This window comes from Tribolium castaneum, chromosome 5, assembly GCF_031307605.1.
Source record: "Tribolium castaneum strain GA2 chromosome 5, icTriCast1.1, whole genome shotgun sequence".
Classification (NCBI taxonomy): Eukaryota; Metazoa; Arthropoda; class Insecta; order Coleoptera; family Tenebrionidae; genus Tribolium; species Tribolium castaneum.
The window spans coordinates 6,104,149-6,124,659 of record NC_087398.1 but is presented as its reverse complement, the minus strand read 5'-3'; the positions used below and the strand labels follow the sequence as shown (position 1 = coordinate 6,124,659).

At 36.7% G+C, this 20,511-nt stretch overlaps 4 protein-coding genes, 1 long non-coding RNA gene and 1 other non-coding gene across 7 annotated transcripts; 4 read left to right on the top strand and 2 right to left on the bottom strand.

Annotated features, from left to right (window-relative positions):
* The first annotated feature begins 1,240 nt into the window (after window positions 1-1,240).
* On the top strand, window positions 1,241-2,994 carry LOC656267 (cytochrome P450 346A1). The gene is made up of 3 exons (XM_962808.4): window positions 1,241-2,440; window positions 2,488-2,733; window positions 2,780-2,994. The coding sequence occupies exons 1-3, from the start codon at window positions 1,348-1,350 to the stop codon at window positions 2,947-2,949; spliced, it is 1,509 nt and encodes a 502-aa protein (XP_967901.1). The 5' UTR covers window positions 1,241-1,347; the 3' UTR covers window positions 2,950-2,994.
* Window positions 2,995-3,944: 950 nt separating this feature from the next.
* On the top strand, window positions 3,945-6,064 carry LOC656351 (SET domain-containing protein SmydA-8). The gene is made up of 3 exons (XM_064356936.1): window positions 3,945-5,206; window positions 5,275-5,447; window positions 5,883-6,064. The coding sequence occupies exons 1-3, from the start codon at window positions 4,045-4,047 to the stop codon at window positions 6,003-6,005; spliced, it is 1,458 nt and encodes a 485-aa protein (XP_064213006.1). The 5' UTR covers window positions 3,945-4,044; the 3' UTR covers window positions 6,006-6,064.
* Window positions 6,065-7,346: 1,282 nt separating this feature from the next.
* LOC656432 (beta-galactosidase-1-like protein 3) lies at window positions 7,347-9,531 on the top strand. The gene is made up of 2 exons (XM_962965.4): window positions 7,347-7,475; window positions 7,522-9,531. The coding sequence occupies exons 1-2, from the start codon at window positions 7,456-7,458 to the stop codon at window positions 9,482-9,484; spliced, it is 1,983 nt and encodes a 660-aa protein (XP_968058.2). The 5' UTR covers window positions 7,347-7,455; the 3' UTR covers window positions 9,485-9,531.
* Window positions 9,532-15,325: 5,794 nt separating this feature from the next.
* On the bottom strand, window positions 15,326-17,238 carry LOC107397960 (vanin-like protein 1). Of its 2 annotated transcripts, XM_064356950.1 has the most exons (7): window positions 16,992-17,238; window positions 16,687-16,943; window positions 16,397-16,641; window positions 16,244-16,348; window positions 16,025-16,201; window positions 15,649-15,975; window positions 15,326-15,590 (listed from the first exon to the last, which is right to left on the bottom strand). In XM_064356950.1, the coding sequence occupies exons 1-7, from the start codon at window positions 17,220-17,222 to the stop codon at window positions 15,511-15,513; spliced, it is 1,422 nt and encodes a 473-aa protein (XP_064213020.1). In that variant the 5' UTR covers window positions 17,223-17,238; the 3' UTR covers window positions 15,326-15,510. The 2 variants fall into 2 exon arrangements, with proteins under 2 accessions (XP_064213020.1, XP_064213019.1); XM_064356949.1 differs by having other exon boundaries at window positions 15,327-15,975.
* Window positions 17,208-18,181, top strand: LOC135266367 (uncharacterized). The gene is made up of 3 exons (XR_010334378.1): window positions 17,208-17,299; window positions 17,360-17,407; window positions 17,513-18,181. It is a non-coding gene; the product is annotated as an uncharacterized LOC135266367 (long non-coding RNA).
* A 360-nt stretch (window positions 18,182-18,541) lies between these two features.
* LOC103313053 (uncharacterized) lies at window positions 18,542-19,187 on the bottom strand. The gene is made up of 3 exons (XR_010334377.1): window positions 19,031-19,187; window positions 18,771-18,974; window positions 18,542-18,717 (listed from the first exon to the last, which is right to left on the bottom strand). It is a non-coding gene; the product is annotated as an uncharacterized LOC103313053 (transcript).
* Between the last annotated feature and the right edge of the window lie 1,324 nt (window positions 19,188-20,511).

Below are 20,511 nucleotides of genomic sequence, written 5' to 3'. Positions count from 1 at the left end.
AATTCGTTTATTGTTTCGAATAACTTTAATTTGGTTTTTCGTTCTTATCTTTAGTCAATGCTAAATAGTAGAAATTTAAATTAGAGATATCGGAAATTGATTTCCGTTAGAATAATAATCACTGGAACCGACATTAACAATACATAAAAAACTACTTAAATTACAAACTGCTAAATTTTAACACTGCAAAGATAAAGTAAAATGAGTACGTTAGAAAGAATTAACCTTTATAGCATTTAAAAATTAAGGAAAATTCTGATACTTATGCTAATCATTGGTCGTAATAAGTGGCGCATGAAGATAAGAAATTTTGAGCTTTTCTGAATACAGGATTCAGAGCTTTTATCTTTTAACAAATCAATGAAAATGGAATTTGATGGTTAATTAAGTGTAACATAAATTTGAATGTATATTAACTTGTTCTGTCTTCTACAATATTTCACAGAAAATTATTTTACAAGAAATATATTTTTTTTTAATTTCCTTTGTACTCATATTTGCTTTTATAGATAATCCATAAAACAGACATGTATTGAAACTGATCTAGGTGGTCAGTTACTTTTCCTGCGAACATTATTGTCAAAAAAACTTTATATGCAACTAGTTATACACCATTTAAACAAAGTGTGCAGCATGTTATACCTTCTGATTAAGCTATATTATAATTTTTTGGCAGTGTAAACTTATTTGACACGTAGGATTTGTCTCGATTTAAATCTAATGTCTTTTGCGTTATTTTGACAGTTTTATCACTATTATTTTATTTTTTTTTACTACCATTATGTTTGCTTGAAAAAAATTTAAAAACAACAACAAATAAATATATACAAGTTTTCAAAGCTACAATTTTGAGAAAATTCTTTAAAAATGCAATTTATTTAGTTTATTGAAGAGTATTTATAATAAATTTATTTACAAAATTTACAAAAATTAAAAGCAGATTCTTTAGTATTATTGTACTTTTTTACCATAAAAAGGGCGGCAAAATATTTCGAAAAAAAAATACGTTTTTTATTTTTTACACTTTTATTTAGTAATCTTTAGTAATACATATGTACTATTTGAAATAAATAATAATAATCACATGGGTCTTTTAATTATTAGTTTTAAAAATCCTCTCTCCTTCGCACAACAACAATCATCTCAAAACCTTTGGGTCAGAAGGTCATTTCTAACACAAATTATCGCATTTATTTGCTATTTATATTTCTCTGAATGACCTCTCACACTTCATCGTACCACGTAGCACTTCAAACATATCCAATAACTTCATTACTCTACTCTGAGTCATTTCCATCCTCGGTCTCGTAGAAACAGCAGTTAGTCTACAACCTCCAAACGTGCACAATGTTTCTCTTTGATTTACAAGTGTCGGTCATTCAACTGCTTTCACTTTTTGGTGTCTCAATTCTCTCCGGGTACTACTTCTATTATCGGTACTGCTACACCTATTGGAAGAAGAAAGGCGTTCCAACCAGCAAACCTCGGTTTCCATTTGGGGATCTGTCATCGTCAGCGTGGGGTAAACAAAGTGTTTACAGTCGACTGGAGACGCTCTACCACCAGTTCAAAGCCAAAGGATATAAACATGCCGGGATTTATTTTTTCAACGGGCCCATATATTTTCCCATAGACCCAGATCTGGTCAAACGAGTGCTAGTGACCGATTTCGAGTATTTCGTAGATAGAGGAATGTACGGAAACGGGGATGAGTTACCTCTCAGTTGCCACATTTTCTCAATGAAGGGGGAAGAGTGGAAAAATATTAGAACGAAAATGTCGCCTAGTTTCACAGCCGGGAAAATGAAAAGTATCTACAATATTGTGGTCCACAATTGCGAAAATCTGGTCAAAGTGTTCCAACCTTTAGCGGAGACGAGAACAGTCATAGACATTAAAGACATTCTAATGCGGTTTACTGCTGATGTTATCGGTTCTACGTCCTTTGGTATTGACTGCAACAGTCTGGATCATCCCGACACTGAATTTTCCAGGATGGTCAACAGGATTTCCAATCACTCGGGATGGAAACTACTAAGAGTTGCACTAGAGGAGGGGCTCCAGAACCCCGGAAATATCGAAAAAATTGCATACAATGATAAGGTTGTGGAAGACTTTTTCACAAATTTGGTCAAAGAAACGATGGAGTATCGGGACAAGAACAACATCATCAGAAACGACTTTTTGCACATGTTGATGCAACTAAGAGAATCGGCCGGAATGTCACTCAAAGAAATAGTTTCCCAGTCATTTCTCTTCTTTATTGCTGGTTTCAAAACCTCGGCCTTGACCATGTGCTACTGCATTCACGAACTGGCCCACAGTCAGGACCTTCAGGACAAGGTGAGGGAAGAAATTCACAAAAACTTAGGGAGAGATGTTAGTAAGTACGCCTACGAGGAACTCATCGCTCTGCCAACTTTGGATAAAGTTGTGAAAGGTAAAGCCTTAGCAAATTATCTACAAGTAAACATTTTGCTTGCACAGAAACCATGCGGAAATATCCTCCTCTTCCGATGTTGAACCGCATCTGTGTCAAGTCATATCAAGTGCCCGGAACTGACGTCGTGATTGACAAAGACACTCCGGTGATTATCCCAGTTTTGGGACTCCAAAGAGATCCGGAGTTCTATCCCGAACCGTTAAAATTTGACCCGGAACGGTTTAGTAATGACAATAACATCGTTCCGTACACTTATCTACCGTTTGGTGATGGGCCCCGGAACTGCATAGGTACTACCAATGTTTGAGCGAGAATTGCATGTTAATTGTTTTGTAGGTTTGCGGTTTGGAATGGTTAAGACGAAACTGGCTGTCGCCGCGTTATTAAATAATTTCAGATTTTTGGCAAGTTCGAAGACACGAAGGAATCTTGCCATTGATCCAAGTACTACCTCAATTTTGTTCAATGTTTCCGAGGGTATTTATACGAAGATAATTAAAGTTTAAGTCTGTGAATTGTGATTGTTTATGTTATTAAAAAGTTTTTCTTTAGATGTTTTGTTTTATTGCTCCACTCGGGTCAGTGGGATGGGTTTATTTTTGCGTTATGTTGTTTCACTCAAAGTAAACAATTCGGTTAAATATAGCTCGCCGTTTATTGGGTTTTAATGGACATGTGCAGACTTTTAAAATTTGTGTTTATACGAATAAATTGACTTAAGTAGTCACTAAATGATAAATTTATTGGATTGTTAGAAAACGGAAAATTTCTCAGGAGAAATAATAGATTATATTATTACGAGCGAAAATCAGGCTTTTTGTGCAAGATTCAATAAATGCTTAATTTTTTTTTAGAAATACTAATAAGGGCATTCTGTTTGAATAAATCGAACTAGAAGTTCTGTAAACGCAACCTTAAAAATTTTTGTTTTGGCAACTTTTTTGGGAATTTTAAAACACCAAAAGAAGGGTTTAAGCTTTTTTTTCAAGTGCCTAATACAATTTTTACATTTAAATCTGACAGAGTTAGAGATTTTTGAATGGAGGATGCAAGTCGAAAAAAATTTTTAAAAATGATAACTGATAAATAAAAATTCTTTTTGATTAACTTAAGTAATCCAAAAACACAATAAGAAACATAGCTTTCCATTTAAAATAACAAAATTTATTGAGTGTAGGTGTATGACTGTGTAGAAATTTTCAGATAATTATCAATAATTACAACTCACAATAGTACCTATAAATGTGGGATTTAAAAAGTATAACATTTTAGAAGAAAAAAATTATACTTTTTCCAACTCAAAACTAAAACATATTTAATTATGAAAACATTGTTACACTTGAAACAAAAACAATTGCTAAAATAAATTTTCTATTTTTACAAAATAAATTCGGTAGTGTGTGTTATTTTGAAAAATTATTTTGGAAACTGCCCCGTCCAAGCACCTGTCCGAAGACTTGCCTGACCTCACACCTCCCAGTATATTTTTAAGGTGCGCACCAACGCAGACCGCACTCAGTTCAAATTTAAATATAAATCGAACTCGTCCTAATTCACGAATTTATACCTCCTTAAGCCAAATCTGTTCACAATCAGTCAAAATGCAACGTAACATCGAGACCATTACCCAAACCATCCACAAATACCTCGAACGCAAATCGCTTGCCATCGAGGACGCCCCTTGGGAGATCAAAAAGTCCGAACTTGGAGGATTTGGGGTTTTTGCCACAAGAGCGATCGAAGTCGGTGAGCTAATTTTCAAGGACTTCCCTGTGATTTTGGGGCCTCGAGCAGCCCCCACGTGCCCTTTATCCTGCGTCAGTTGCTACAGCAGGCGCGATTTGAGGCTGTGCGGGAAAAAATGCGGTCTTTTGGTGTGCTCGGAAAAGTGCGAAAAGTCGCTAGGACACCAAAAGGAGTGCAAGGTTGTAAGACAGTGGCAGAGTAAACCCATCTCTGAGGACCTTTCGGTACAGCTGGTCAGAGTGTTATCACCGATCAGGTCGCTGCTTTTGGGTGAGGAAGACAAAAGTGTGGTCAAGTGTCTGAAAGCGCACAAGTCGGACCAACACGGGTTCGAAGTGGACGTTATGAAGGATGCCCTGGCTCTGAATGTGAAAGAAGATGAAGAGAAATTTATGAGGTTTGTGTGTTCGGTTATGGACTCGAACGCGTTTGAGGTCCTTGTGGGTTTTGAGGATAACCAGGCCAGTGTCAAGGGTTTGTACCCTCTGGGAAGCTTAGCAAATCATTCCTGCTGCCCTAACACCTGTCACGTGTTTGACGACAAGCAACACATGGTAGTGCGAGCCTCGAAATTTATTCCTCAAGGATCGGAAATTTTTCATTCGTATTCGAGACTAATCTGGAGCACGTCTGCCAGACGCTTCCACTTGTACAGAACCAAACACTTCTTGTGCAAGTGCCAAAGGTGTGAAGACCCCACCGAATTTGGGTCTTACATTGGTTCGATTTTGTGCAAAGTTTGCAAAACTGGTAAAGTAATCCCCACAAATTCCCTCCAAACGGACAAATGGCAATGCGAAGTCTGTGGCAGCTTGATCAAAAAAGAAGAAGTCGCAAATATAACTTTTGTGCTTGGCTCCGCGTTGAATAGTTTCGACGATGACGACGTCGCAGTCATGTTGCGATTACTCCACCAAAAACTGCCAAACCTAGTGCCCGAAAATAACCAAACTGTTGTGGAACTCAAGTATAAGCTGATCTGGATTCTGGGTCATCAACAAGGCTTTGCTTGGAACGGTGAGTTTGTTTCTTTACCGAATTATTAATAACTCAATTATTTTTACTTGACGTGAATAACTTTTCAGATCTTTCCGATGAATATCTTTCGCTTAAGGTGAATTTCTGTCGAGACCTTTTGGCCTTGTTGGAGTTGCTTCGGTTAGGACAGTGTAAAATGAGAGGTTTGTTGTTGTACGAATTGTACTCCTGTTACAACGAGCAAAACAACCGCCAGACAAAATCTGGAAGTGTTTCGAAGGTGAGCTTTTTTAAAATTCTTTACTAAATTTAACGGAGCAAAACATGTTGAATCATGCGTTTGCATTTGCGGCATTTTTTGTTTAATTTATGCTTTAGTTTTGCAAAATCTTGAAAAAAATAAGCTATTCAATCAGAATAGGTACGCTAGAAGAAAGTAATTTGGCGCAGTGTCAAAAAATTAAATCGTTTTATTTTACACAAGTTGGGCCAAAACAATTAAATTTGATTATGTGAAGTGTTGTTGAACTGCCAAAGAAATGTCAAGGTTATTTTTGTTGATTTCTTTTTGTTTTCGTTCAAATTACATAAAGTTGTCTTATTAATCTGATTTCAAAATAAAACTTGGTTTTTGTCCAATTTGATATTACGATACGTGTCTAAATTTATGTGGCCACTTATAAATATGCGTATTTATGTGTATTTTTAATTTTAGGTACATGAAAATCAGATGAAAAGTGTGCTTCAAGAAGCCGCTGATATTTTAATGTATGATGTTACCGCACCGGCTGAAATCAAAAGGATGTGGTCTGAAGAAGTACAGTTGAAGAAGAAATAATATCTTGTGATTATTATTATGTACACATTTTTTTATTCCTATTAAATAAATGCACAAGATCATGACGTTTTTTTTAAATAATCAAATCCCAAAAATATAATTAATTTACTTGTTTTGCCGAATTAGAAAATATGTCGTAAATTTTCCAACTGAGGTCCAAAATGATTTTTTTACCTATTTTGATAAATTTTGTATCGCTTTAAAAGTTGCACAATTAATTAGTTTAAAATTAATAGTTTAGTTTAACTATAAATTTCTACTGAAGTTGGCTGTGTAATAAAGTATTTTAATACATGGCGCGACATCTATAGGTCAGGTCTCCGACAGCTCAACTTCACGCTGTAGAAAATTATACTCACAAAAAAAAGTCATTGTTAAGAAAGCAAAATTTTTAATTCTTTATTAACAAAATACGAATCACAAAACACCTAAGTAAAAAATTTGTATTAAATTTTTTTACAATACCAGTTATTTGTGTTCCTTAAAGTTTCGATCCCTGTTTGTTAGATGGCTGTAGTCTATAATATCTTACAGAATACTTCGGAATAAATTTAAAAAATTCAATAAATACTCGTAACATTTATTTATTGTTCAAAAAATAGTTGTTTTGAGTTTTATAAAAAAAATCTTAAGCAATGAAACAACAATTAGTCTTAATTACCATGGTCTCTAAAGAATATCATAAAAGCAACTATTTCTTCTGTTAACGACTAAATTCTAAATTGTTTGAAAAATGAATAAAATCGAAATTCTGTTTAATCAAGAGTATTCGTAATGTGTATAATTACTATTAATTATTAATTAATGTAGCTACATGTACTTCATCTATTTAAACTGTGTAATCTGCTAATTCAGAGTAATCGGGCGTTTTGTAAATAAATACAAAGTAATTCACATAAAATATCAAGCCCCACATAAGAAAAATGATTTTTTTTAACACATTTTCTGAATAATTTTAACATCCAACTTTACTTTTGATAAATCTTTGTCTCGAGCGTTTTAGGTAAATTATCCTGCATTGCAAATCTTCAGCGGTTAGATATGCTTAATATATTCTTTAATAATTCTTGTTTTATTTTAATTTAAAGCAAAGGATTTTTTTGGCCACTCAGAGATATTTCTTCAGTAGAAAAAATATAAACAATATTAAAAAAATAGCTGGTAGAGGGTGGAATAAGGGTTGGTTTATAGAAACCGAAATTAAAATTTAATTCCAAATTAAACCAATTCTACATTATGTTGCCATCATAGTTGCCAATTAAATTGTGTTGACAATTAAACTTGTCTGTAAAACCAGTTAGTGTACGATTAAAGAGATAATTGCGATTGTTTTATCTAATACACAACAATGGAATCTGTCTTTTGTACACGATTGTTAATATCGACACTTTAGATAAACTTTTAAAAACAGGTCGAAAACAGTGGATAAAACTGATGCGAAACTGTCACCATGCTACAGATTATGCACCTGTAAGTCTTTCAATAATTACAAACAATTTTTTACAATTCAATAAAGTTTTTTCCTGCTTCTTGGTCTATCACCATTTGCTACCTCTGACGACCTACCAACCCTTTACGAATACTACACAACCGATGGAGTCTCCTCTGGCTTATCAGTCGATCAACCATACTTTACCCTAAACGGTAAAAACATCACCATATACAGTGGTGCTATGCACTATTTCCGGGTCCCTTCGCAATACTGGCAAGACCGCCTCCGGAAACTAAGAGCCACAGGTCTCAACACTGTCGAAACCTACATCCCTTGGAACCTTCACGAATTCAAAAACAACGTTTTCGACTTTGGAGACGGCGGCAGCGACTATCAGAGACTCCTCGACTTGGACCTCTTCCTGACTCTTGCCAAACAAGAAGACTTGTTCGTGATTGCACGTCCGGGGCCTTACATTTGCGCCGAGTGGGAATGGGGCGGTCTTCCCAGCTGGCTGTTGAGAGAGGAAGCGATCTCAGTGCGAACCTCTGATCCAGTCTACATGAAATACGTCAAACGGTACTTTGACAAGCTACTGCCGATTCTTGCCAAGCACCAGTTCACCAAAAGGGGGGCTGTAATAGCCGTGCAAGTGGAAAACGAATACGCCTCAGCCCCCATTGAGAAAGATCACGCGTATTTGCAACAACTGGTCGATTTAATGAAGGATAATGGGATTGTCGAGTTGTTGGTAACTTCGGATGGTGCGGGTTATGGTACCGATGGTACCCTCCCTGGGGTTCTTTTCCAAACGGTCAATTTCGGGTCAGACGCTAAGGCTTCGTTCTCAAAGCTGGAAGAAATGCAACCCAATAAACCCCTAATGGCGATGGAGTTCTATCCGGGGTGGTTCGACCATTGGTCGGAGACCCACCACACTGTGAGCAACAGCTCGTTTGTGAAAAATTACGAAGAAGTTTTGGCATATCCAGCGTCCATCAATTTGTACATGTTTCACGGTGGTACCAACTTTGGGTTTTTGAACGGTGCTAATATCGGCTCGGGGGATAATTCCAACTTCCAACCAACTACCACAAGTTATGACTATGATGCTCCCTTGAGCGAAGCTGGGGATTATACCGACAAATACGAAGTTATTCGAACCTTGATCAAGAAGTACAATCCGGTTCAAACGAAAACACCCGATCCGCCAGAGCTGTATGAGCGACAAGTTTACCCAACTTTGGCAATTGAGGGACAGTTGGGTTATAATGATATTATTAGGCAGGCTCCGAGTACGGTTTTAAGTACGAGTGACATACCGATGGAGAATTTACCGATCAATGATAATTCGGGGCAAAGTTACGGCTACATTGTCTACAGGGCTTCGGGTATAGACATCCCAGCAAACTCAGTTTTGACCATCACAGGCCATGTCCGTGACACTGTGATGGTTTTGATAGACGGTGTTTTAATCTCGAAACCATTGTCCAGTCTCGACGACTTGAACACTTTCGGTTTCTGGAAACTCGACAATTCGAACATAACTCTGACAACCAGCGATTTGGTTAACGTAAGCTTGGACCTTGTGATCGAAAATTACGGACGTGCCAATTATGGCAACTTCTTTCACCAATTCAAGGGTCTCACTCCAGATAACAGAGTTTATCTCAATGATAAGGAATTACAATCGTGGGTGATTTTCCCACTGGAATTTCAGAAATCTTGGAACACGAAATTAACCGACTGGCAGCCGGCTGGTGATGAGCCGACGAAAGGACCAGGGATGCATAAGGCCGTACTCAACATTGACACTTATGCTGAGAGATACAACGACACATACATCGATATGCAGGAGTGGAATAAGGGAATTGTGATAGTTAATGGGTTTGTCTTAGGACGGTATGCGTTCATTGGGCCGCAACAAGCCCTTTACCTACCGGGGGCTTATCTACAGCATGGAGACAACGAAATTATTATTTTCGAACAGTTCGAACCGGCGGCTCAAGTGAAATTTTCCAAGGACCAAATATACAAAAATCCATGAGTTGAGTTCGTGTAATTTTGAATAAAATTATGATTGCAAGCTTCAAATATTTTCTTTTTCTCGCAGTCCCAGGTTTACGAAGTGTTAATTTTCCCCAATATGTAAGGCTAGAGAAGAGTCTGGCGTCACTTAACGTCGGAATCTCGACTTGTTGGCGTCCCGCTGCGCCCCCTAATTGCGGGTCCACCCCTGGGGGGCGGCGCCCTGCACAGGTGTAATGAATTTCATATAAAACACTCTTACACGTCGTGAAAAATGATTTTCGTATAGATACGATCTCTGATGGAAGGATATTAATAAAGCTGTACATGCGTATTGTCAAAAATAAACTCTTCGCTTTTTTAATCAACCGCGTGGAATTTATTTCGTGATTGGTCCGGGCCTGATTTATCGATTCGGATGCTGCTGTCTTAATCTCATAACGAGAAAAAATTGATGCATTTTTTCCAAATCCGGCCAAGGGCCACAAGGCGAACGCAATAACATAAATCAGCTTGTATGGGATATGACGCACCACCTGTCCACCAACTTAAAACACAATCAATCATCCGAATAATTATTATCTAGGCGAAGACGTTTCGAAACTTTTTGAAAAGATTTGAAAATTGCGGTTTGGAGCGGAAACGTTATCTGATCGCCTCCAAAAGATTGACCACACGCTTGCTTTTCAATTAGATGATTTGATAATTAACTATTAGGCAAAACTGGCAGTGATTAATTGTTTTAATCTGCCGAAATCGTAATTAGAAAATGGTTGAGGGTTCATCAATGTTTATTGTTGTTACAATTTTGGAGGTTTGTCTCCTTCTTGGTTAAAATTTTCGAAAAGGCCTAGCGTGTTATTAATCAGCCTCGTCCAATTTCGTCCGTCTATTGGCACAAAGGCGAGCAAAACGAGGCCCACGTTTAATTCCGGCCGTTTTTTTCATAGCCGGAGTGACGATGTGTGTTTAGTTGTAGTGTGGAATGTTAGGTAATTAATCACAGTCTAGTTGGCTGGTTTGGAACTCCGGGGGGCTCACACAGCCTTAAACACCGAGAAAATTGCCAACGATTCGTTGCTTTTTTTACGGGCGACCACCAAATCCTCCAGATTTTAATACAATTGATGCGAAGATATTAATCAGGGCATTGGTTATGATTTATGGGTGGCGAAGGGAAAAGGGAGGAGTGCTCCGTTTCATGTGATGAGATTAAATAGTTCTCTTAATGGCTTGTCTTTTTCTTGTTTTATTATTAACTGGTTTAGGGACTGGCTCATAAAGTATGTGTTTGGTATGTTGAAAATTCTGAGGCACCTTTTTATTATCTAATCAAGTGGGACTGGCGTTATTTATTCCTCCTGGGAACTCCCTACGGTATATTAACACCAACTGGACCCGGCCCGTCGCTAAACAATAATCCGGGAACTGATCAATTAAAGAAATTTATGGCATCCAGAATTTTTCATCTTTAGTTTTAACTATAAGCAATTAAAAATCTTTTGTAACTAATACCAAATCCAGTTAAAACAAAATTTCAAATTATGTTTACTTTTATCTCGCCACTGGGCAAAAAAAGTAATAAATAATTAAGCTACTGACTTCTAGAACGTGGATTTATTAAAAATCGTGTTGCAATAAGGAAATCAACATTTAACAATTGTGTTCTTGGTGTTATTAACACTACTTCATTTTGCATAAATACATATTCGGTTATTAAAAAGTAGTAATTGTTGCGAACTAAGTATACCTAAATCATCCCAACGATGTTCCTTAGTATTAAAAATCGTTTTTTATTGCTTTTAGAAGTGAAAATGCTGAGTACATGGCTTTTAAAATCTGAAAACGAAAACCTAAATGATAATATGAATTATAACTGTTTAAAACGTTAAAAATAAAAAATATAAAAAGCTGAATTTTGGTTTATTTCATGTAACTGGTGCATTTTATTTTGATAGTCCTCGAGAAAACCTTACCGCAACTCCGAGTTGGTAATTAACTGCATAATTTTGAGAAAATTGTAATTTGAAAGGATGCATCGTTGCCATTCTTATAAGCAGAAAAAAGCGTTTATTTTCTTCATTCCAGTCATACCAATTGCAATTATAAATAATAGCATCCACATCATCAGATGACTACAATTCCAGTTCAAGAAAAGTGTTTGGGAAATGTACTCACTTACTGAACTTTCGATCATTTGGCCGCTTATTATGACGGCTGCAAAACTGTTGAATGCAACCACAGTCAGTGTACTTAGACGACCAAATTTATCAAAAAGATTGCCTTGAAACTGGTCAAAGTGTACCAGAGAACCTTTATTTTATTTCTTACCAACATGACAAAGTATAGGATGCTAATTCCCAAAAGACACCCAACGATGGCAAAAAGCGCAATAAAGCCACGGATCAATTTTCTGATATCGAGTGCCGCCCTAAAACGTTTTTCTTTTAATTTTCAAAAGAAACAACAGTAGAGACCTAACAAGAATAATTTCACGTGTATTTTGTACAAATAAATCATTTTTTCTCTTATGATTCGTTGATAGTTCTCGTCGTAGAACAAATCATTGTTGTTGCTTATGTCGTACCCTTCATTGATCTGTATCAGGTGCTCTTTAAGGTAATAAATTTGGGACTTGAGATGAATCGCTGCATAAACAAAAACGTTAATGGGTACGTACATTACATACGCTACAGCTAGAAAAGTAATTCTGTACAAAAAGGAGCAAAAATCTTTCCACTCGGAACAATAATCTTCAAAGAAGGCAAATGCGTAGAAAATTTCCCGATCGTCGTCATCGGGAAGTGCATGTAAATAACCACTAAACAGGGCTATTATTAAATTCAGCACGAAAAATACTGTAAAAATCTTGCACTCTTTTTGAAACACATGGAAAGAGGGACCATCCTCAACCGTAAGCTTTCGTAATTGAGCTTTCCTGAATACGCGAACCACCATGTCCGTTTCTGCAGTTACAAATAATGCAATGATGGATACCATGACCTAGTAAAAATTAAAAGTAGGTACCATATACTGGTTAGTGAAAAATTTATTACAAATAAAGACCCAAACATTGCGGGAGCGTATTTGACGAAGAAGTAAACGTTGAAATCAACACAGACAAAATACACTTGGATAAGTGTAGTCGAAAAGTGGACCAAAAAAGTTACGGATAAAATTAGTTTCGTTATTTTAAATTTCAGAGTATCGTAGGCGATGACTCTTACTAATTTCATGGAATCATCTGAAATTAAATGTTCACAAATTTTTAGAAAGGCAAACGACAATGTACTACTCTTCATAAAATTGTCTAAATCGAAAGTGGTGTCGTCCGTTGGAGTTCGAGTCATTTTTACAACTGAGCTTTCAATGGCGCTCAGTGCACTATTTAAAATAGATAATTAACTCAGAAATGTGCCATTAGGAAAGTTTTTCAATTTATTTTCAATTATCGTTCGAGGAGTATTGATCTCGCTTGCCAAAATCTAAAAAATGGGGGACAAAACAACTCGATCTGGTTGGTCTCTGCAGGTTCTTGTATCCCAGCCATGACCATAATTCGTGACTGTCCTAATATGGATCGATGCGGCATTAGAAAAACACGCAAGACAAAAAACAAAAGGAAAAATAAACGTGTCATCCCCAAGCAGCAAGATTTCAATCTCTGAGATTTTTACATAAAATAAAATCCACGTGCAAGATGTTAAACACCGGTGTTGACCACAGCCTGTAACCCTCGTGACAAATTGCAACCCTCTTTAGAGAGAAAACGTGACAAGCTGCCTTCCAGAAATCCGAGATTCGATTTTATCAACCGAAATCTGAGGGGGATGTCAACGCATTGCTACCTTTTTGTTTCGGTAGAACATTTTTAACATATGTTAACAAGATTTAGAATGATTGTTCTGTCAGCTTTTGCCGACCGTCAAATTAATTCCGAGAGTGGGGTGACACTAGCCTGGGTCTCCTCTCATTTGCGCCAATTAGCGGGTGGAGGGGGGCGTCTAGCGCTGTTTTATTGCCTCTCCTCCGGCCGCCATTAATACATATTTTCCCTATTCCCACGCCTTTCTCCACTTCCGTTATTTATAAAAACAGTCTCTCATAATAAAAATGAAAACTAACTGTCTATTCGGAATTCAGTTCAAACACGTCGATAAAACAATCTTGATCATATCTATCGACATTTGCATATCCACCCTGTACGTCATGGGAATGGTAATATTTTTTCGCTTTTGGTGAAGTTTCCGTTTTGATGACGCCGTCCTTTCTCGGAATCGGCAAAAAACAACTGACTACGAAGACGGTAGCTATTGTTTATTGTGTTGGTCGATAAAAAAGAATCTGTGCGGCGAAAGCTGTGCCGCTTCGTGATAAGGGCCTTAACGCGCAATAATTCTGGTAGCGCAGCGGGACGTTCGAGATTTTCATCTCCGGGCTTCCAGGAGTTGCCACTCCAAGTTCGGAAATTAATTTTAAAAGTTTCCATTTTCAGCAAATACCTACCGACTGCACCGATTACAGAAGTTTGTAAAAAAGAAGATTTTGAAAGACAGTTTTTAATTTTTGAGTATGATTTTTCTAAATTTATAGACTATTTTGAAATCGGTTTGGTGTTACGTAAACAGGAAACGGTTGCATCACCCAATCCGCCACCGAATCTCCATTGTAAATGTCCGGTAGTTGTTTACATTTCGGCATTGTTTAATCATCGTCGGCGCATCTCGAATGATTAGTCAAAATATCAGACTAATAGCCCGACGTTAATATTCAGACATAAACAAACCCTCTTTTCAAAAACTGGGTGACAGTCATTTACCATATCATTAATAATTTATAGGTGTCAAATTCAATGTGGCCAGCTCATTGTATTCGTCTGCCGTCACAATCGCACACAAAAAAAATCATTTAAATTGTTAAAACTCACAAGCTGTTATCTATCAATAACACCCTTCAACGTTAATAATGACAGGTCGATAAAACATCGATCTGATGGATGAGCCAGCGAGAAAACTGACCCTCCTAGAATGCTTTTAGCGATGAACAATAAAATGTTTAAGACCTTTTGCTTTATTGGCGGTACTCAAATTTTACGTATAATTTACTCCACTTTGTGACCACACTGCTGCGGATTAAGTGTGTGCGTCAGGAGTCCCCAAAATTTCAAGCGAATTTAGGGAAAGCGGTTGAGATTGCGATAATGCAATCATGACAATTGCCGCAAATGTGATGAAGTGGTGGGTTAACGAAACTAACAAAAGACATTTAATTAAATGTAAGGGCACTTTTACTAAACCAATTCTGGTTGCAAATTTTGAGGGTTTCTGCTCGGTGTACTTTGAAGATTGGGTGACCTGTGAAGGCATAAGTTGAAGCGACCCGAGTTAATGTAATGAAAGCGTTTGTCTTCACTTCTGTCGTCGCACTTTTGCAGCAAAGCTTAAAGCTCGGAGCTCGGGTGTCTTTTTCTAGGTTTAAAATAATTTGCTTTATTTTTTTTAATTTTTACTATAACCTTGACCTCAATATTTTAATTTTTACTCCAGTTTTTCCCACAGAAAATAAACGTTTTCAAAAATAATTAAACCTAATGATCTGGTGGGTTAATTATCAAAGTTTAACCATTAGAGTACATTTATTAACCTTTTGGCCTTAACAGATCATTAGTTTAGCACGTGAAAGAGAATTTCAATTACCTATCTTTCATTTATTTTTTTAACTTCTTGTGTGGGGTAAGGTAAAATAGTTTTGCTTTGGCTTTACTAGAAAGCTGAAGAATAAATAATATTGCACATTTCGAATACTCAAGGATTAAAACACTAATAAGTTGTATTATTATTTTTTTAAGTTTTTAATAAATGATTAATACATACAGAACGTTGTTTTATTATTAATAATTAATAATAATTAAGCTCAATACTATGCCAAGCGGGTGAAAGGACAATTTTTGACCCTTTGACCTCTGATCATGCAACGTAAAGTTTCTTCCAAAAATTCCAAAAGTCAGTATTTTGCTTTGGGGCTCGAGAAGAGCGAATGTTCGTTCTAGATACGATTTGTTTTGAGCGTCAAAGATAATCTGTGAGCTCCAGGACGTAAAGTCTGGATGAATTGGTCGAATAGAACTGAGCAAAGAATTCGGAAACTGTGAACTGTAGTAAATTTTTTCTTTCCTGGGCATACCAAAAGTTGCCTTAATAACGAGTTTTTCAAAGGTTACGGGCCATCCAATTTCATCGTAGTTTTTAAATCGTTGACCACAAGATTTCAGTTTGGAATTTAAGCAGGCGATCACGGCACAAACTTCAATGCCTCCAGGTCGAAAAATATTGTGGTAGGTTTTGTAACCTTTATAGGCCACCAAGTGGTAGGTGTATCGTTTCTTGTTTGTAACTGAGGTGTTTATGGATAGTTTAATGTCGAACGAGCAGCAAAAATAATTGTCTTTAACATTGTCATTGCAAAGATACACAAAAGATTCTTTTTTTCTTAAAACTAGCGATTTGTATCCTACAACAACAGTTCAAACATTTGTTTTAAATGATTTCTAAATCATTACTATCCAAATCAGGGTCCTGTTCTAAGTAAAAATTATCCATCTCTTTTGCCAACTCGTCAACGCTTTTTTCCTCGACACTCTCTGCCAGCGCTCCCGACGTGTTATTTATAAAATGGTAAACATACGCTTTAGTCCCTCTTTTTGCACCAATTTCCATCAAAATAGGCCCATCTTCCCCTAAATCTTTTTAACAAATCTGCCTAACAACCAAAAACTTACGATGGTAAATAGCAGTTCCTCCTTGTCCTTTTGCAGGATTATTAGCTCCCGACATAAACACAGTGATATTAAATTCTTGTGCCCACATTTGCACAACTTGCAGTGCTAAAAAAATTTTTATTTTACACAGTTTCGCAAAAATAAGTACCAAACATGTCAAAAACGGTAACTGCGATATCCAGTTGCTACAAACAACATAATTTCTTTTGCTGTTCCGATTTACAATTTTTTCGTATGAAAAGCTAAATCCTGTGACGAAAGATGTGGGCGTGAAGTCGAAATTAGGTTGTCTCAGAAATGCTCCAGAAACGATGCTAAAAATGAAACGGACAGGGATTGCAAATGCTACTGGTTTGTTGTGTAAAGCGCCGGTTCCGATCCGATTTTCTCGTTTAAGGCTGTAATCACCACGTAAATAGAGCAATTTTTTGAAACTGTTGTACCTAAATTCAAGGGTTCCATCAATGTTAAGCAATGCATCAGAAGTAAATACTCTCTGGGCTTCCTTTTCGATTAAATTAAAGACAATCGTCACATGATATTTTTGGGCAGCACATGACAACATTTTGAGGAATACTGGGATGTTGGTTTGATTACAAGGTACAATATGTTGTTTGAATTCGGCACCATTGTCAATGAGGTCTTGCTTGCTTTTGAAGTAGTCTAAAGTAGCCTCGGGGAAAATCACCAATATAAGATGCTGTAACAGTTTGTTACTTGACTAAGCTGTTACTCTTGTGCTTTTTACGTATTTCCTGGACAGTTCATCTATTATCTCAATGTATTTTTCGGCGTTTTTTATCTGTGCATCTCGTGTCGTGAAAGATGGTTGTGTTATTTGTTCGTATTCCACAACTGCGATGCTTGGGAGATGTCTGTGCACCAAATTTTGAGCTCTTGTGCTCACCAATAGTAAAATTAACAAAAGGGAAACTTTCGGGATGCGTGTTAACATTTTTTGACATATTAAAAGTGTCATTGTTGTGCGTCAACTTATAAACATATTTTTAAAAAAACCCAACCCGGCCCTGCTTCCCTAAATGACCCTCATATCCTGTCAGTAATATTTTCCTCTCCGTTCGCCGACTTATTGATTCATCATTGTCAATTTTTTAGCTTTGCACAATGGAGAGTCAGCGAGTGGAAGACAGGAAGATGAGTTTGGTAAGTACAAACATCCCCATCCACCGGAAGCGAGCTCGTTTAAAGAACTATTGTACTGACGCGGGGGAGAAACCTAATGGTTTATATTAACTTCTAATATCGCAGAAATATCCGGGGGTGTTTGAGTTTCTCCAAGTGTCGGGCTAAGACAAACAGAATCCGTGTGATTCGGTCCAAGACAGCTCCAAGGGGGCTCGGTTGCGGGCGAGACGCCCTAGAGAGAGGGCCCCATAAACAATGCCGTAAACACTGCATCGCGGGCTCGTTCGGCTCGGCGGGGTCCTCATTTTTTACTAATATTACCGTTTGATGGTTGTTTATTTTAGGGTTTATGTCTTCGGTTTGCTTTCGGGTTATGGGATTTTTTCTAGGGCGGGTTATAATGTTCGCCCATATACCATATTTAGTATCATTGGATTCGGAGATTTATTGCTCTCGTTAGGAGCTTTTCGATTAAAGTGAGTCAAAGAGGCGAAAAGATCGGTTCAGAGGGAAACGGACAGGTGGAAAGAAACTGCAAGCCGTAAATTGCCAACGGGTGCAGATGGTGACCTTATGACTTGTACCTCAGGTTCTACGTTTTTTTAGAAGTTGAACGCATATAAGGGGTCATTTTCTACTTAGTTAATTATACCAGTTATAGTAGAGACTACCTACCTTGATTATAAAACGACTATTTAAGAATTTATTGTTTAGTAGTTTACCTACCTATTTTACAAATAAAAAAAAATATTTTCCAATAGATACTAATTAAAAATGTTGCTGGTACTCAAAGTGATGACACTAATTCGTACTCTCAGCTGCTCGTAGTCAAGCTTCACCTGAGCTTGTGCTTTTTTTAACTTTTTTTTAAATGCAAAATTTTAGAGTTTAGAAATAAAATTTAATATTGTCAATTAAACAATTATTGCTCTTGATCATCCGGAGTTTTAATTATAAGATGAAAATATAGATCGACTTTTAAACGTTTAGTCAAATGTGGAATAGTAGGTAGGTATTTAATTTTTTTTTTTTTTTTGGTGCATTTTGGAACATTTATAAAATTTTTTTGGACTCGTGAATTGATTTTTTTTAAACAATAAAAATAAATAAAATAATTAAAAGCCGGAAGTAATAAAGTTATAAAACTACACATGTTTTGTAATTATTTATTTTATAACCAGGTAAGTTACATGTTTATTTCTGACAAAGATACACTTTGATATTACACATCCTATATTATTCGCTCGATTATTCGTCCTTCAGGAACTGAGTTTTAAAAATTCTTTTAGTTCACTGTTTTCGTTCGCTATTTCAAATTGCTCATAGTCCTTAAACAGAAAAACAATATAATTAATATTAACAAAAAACAATAAATAATTACTCCACAATAGTCGCCATCATTGAAAATTTGTGGCGGAAGCGGATGTTTGGGACTTGGTTCCATTGATGTGGCTCCTAAATTTTTCGTATTATTTTGCATGAATTCTTTTTCAGTCTTGTGTTCATCTTGAGTAATGTCTATAGCTTGGTATTTCACATTTTTTGAATCTAGGATTTGAAATACCCGGTTTTGTCGTTGTTTGACCTATTAAACTTAGTTAAATTAATAATAATGATAACAAGTAGTGAGTCAGCATTTACCTCCATATCTGCAGACGTTGAACTAAAATAAATCTTGACGCCCATTGTCGCTCTAATCCAATTAAACTGTATTTGTTTGGCAACACTAGACAATAATACAGTTGTCTGCACACAAAACTTGGTCAAACTGTGATAAGCAAAGCAGTTTATCTCCTATCAGTGAGTCAGAGTTACAGAATTTGAAAACAAGTTGTTTGCTATCGACTTATTCGGTGCATTCGTTATCGAAAAAGTGGCTATCAAAACTAGAATTTATAGCGTTCCATGCAACAATTTCATTTCCACGCCACATAATTCAGTCCCGTCTTAATCGAGTTAACCCCGCTCCGGTCCTGTCCTGGACACCCTCACAAAAGTAAACAGATTGTAGGTGGAGAAGTTGTCAGTGTTGGCAATAAATCCCCGAAAACTTTCAGTTTTTGTTTGATTTATCGTCATTCGCTAGTTAATTTTTGTGTGGGTCGCGTTTACCTGCGCATCCACCTCGACATTAATCAACGGATGTCTCCGATTTGAGATAGGTCCAGAAGAAGACCATTGTGTCGACCAGAAATGGAATGTGTATTCGCAGCATTTTCTGATTTTATCGCGGATTACAAATGTCTTGAGCTTTTTCCGACTCTTCGCTCCATTAACACGAATTATTCAATTGCCTGTAAAGTGTCAGGATCGGGGGACGCTGCCGATTATCCGGACGACACGCGACCCGCGTATGTGGGAAACACAGGGTCGGAATTTATTTTAATTCTCATAAAAAACGCAACATTTTTACACAAGAAACATTAAAAACAGTTAAAAACCCACAAATAATTTTAATTGCAAAATTTCTGCATCTCCGATTTTATCCGTTTTTGGTCCAGAAGCTAATAAATTTTTTCAGTACTCTGCTTCTTAGTGAAGTTGGTGTTTCACACCAAATTGTGAAATATCAGAGTCTGGTTTAAGAATTCGAGTGACAAATGCAAATTAGAACTTAGAAAGGACAGGGTATAGAAATTGATTATTTTATTATCCTCTTAAAATTACGTACATTTTTTGATGAAACTTTCTGTAGAATTAGAAAATAGCAAAGGGGGACAAATAACAATTGGGAACTGAAAAGTTTTTCAAAAGCACTTATACAATACATTTGCAGTGTCCGAGTGTTAGCCAGGCAGTGAATGGGTGAGTGAAACAGTGCCCCTCAGGTGTGATCTTTACATATTAGGCGATCGAAGCTCGGATCAAAACTTATGTAAAGTGTGTGCGTAAATCATCCGCGTTCATATCCCATTGTGTTCGTCGGCACCGAATAATAAATGCCCGATTAAATCGGTCCGATTTCACGGTGTTGTCCGTATTTGTTATTCAAGCGACTCCAATAAATAACTTCTTAATGAATTCAAAGAGCGCAAACAAAATAAAGCGCGCGTCCGATTCCTAAATTAATTTAATAAATCCGTGGTCAGTTTAGCGACTACTGGCTCATATTTTCATGCCAG

Bases quoted from the DNA above. Each gene is read 5' to 3' on its own strand.
- LOC656432 (XM_962965.4), top strand. From the start codon at position 7,456: ATGCTACAGATTATGCACCT. The intron at 7,476-7,521 runs GTAAGTCTTTCA...AATTCAATAAAG, and splicing joins ATGCTACAGATTATGCACCT to TTTTTTCCTGCTTCTTGGTC.
- LOC656267 (XM_962808.4), top strand. From the start codon at position 1,348: ATGTTTCTCTTTGATTTACAAGTGTCGGTCATTCAACTGCTTTCACTT. The intron at 2,441-2,487 runs GTAAAGCCTTAG...TTGCTTGCACAG, and splicing joins TTTGGATAAAGTTGTGAAAG to AAACCATGCGGAAATATCCT. The intron at 2,734-2,779 runs GTACTACCAATG...ATTGTTTTGTAG, and splicing joins TGGGCCCCGGAACTGCATAG to GTTTGCGGTTTGGAATGGTT.
- LOC656351 (XM_064356936.1), top strand. From the start codon at position 4,045: ATGCAACGTAACATCGAGACCATTACCCAAACCATCCACAAATACCTC. The intron at 5,207-5,274 runs GTGAGTTTGTTT...ATAACTTTTCAG, and splicing joins ACAAGGCTTTGCTTGGAACG to ATCTTTCCGATGAATATCTT. The intron at 5,448-5,882 runs GTGAGCTTTTTT...TTTTAATTTTAG, and splicing joins AATCTGGAAGTGTTTCGAAG to GTACATGAAAATCAGATGAA.
- LOC107397960 (XM_064356949.1), bottom strand. From the start codon at position 17,222: ATGACACTTTTAATATGTCAAAAAATGTTAACACGCATCCCGAAAGTT. The intron at 16,944-16,991 runs GTAAAAAGCACA...AAACTGTTACAG, and splicing joins ATGAACTGTCCAGGAAATAC to CATCTTATATTGGTGATTTT. The intron at 15,976-16,024 runs GTAATGATTTAG...CTGTTGTTGTAG, and splicing joins ACAGGACCCTGATTTGGATA to GATACAAATCGCTAGTTTTA.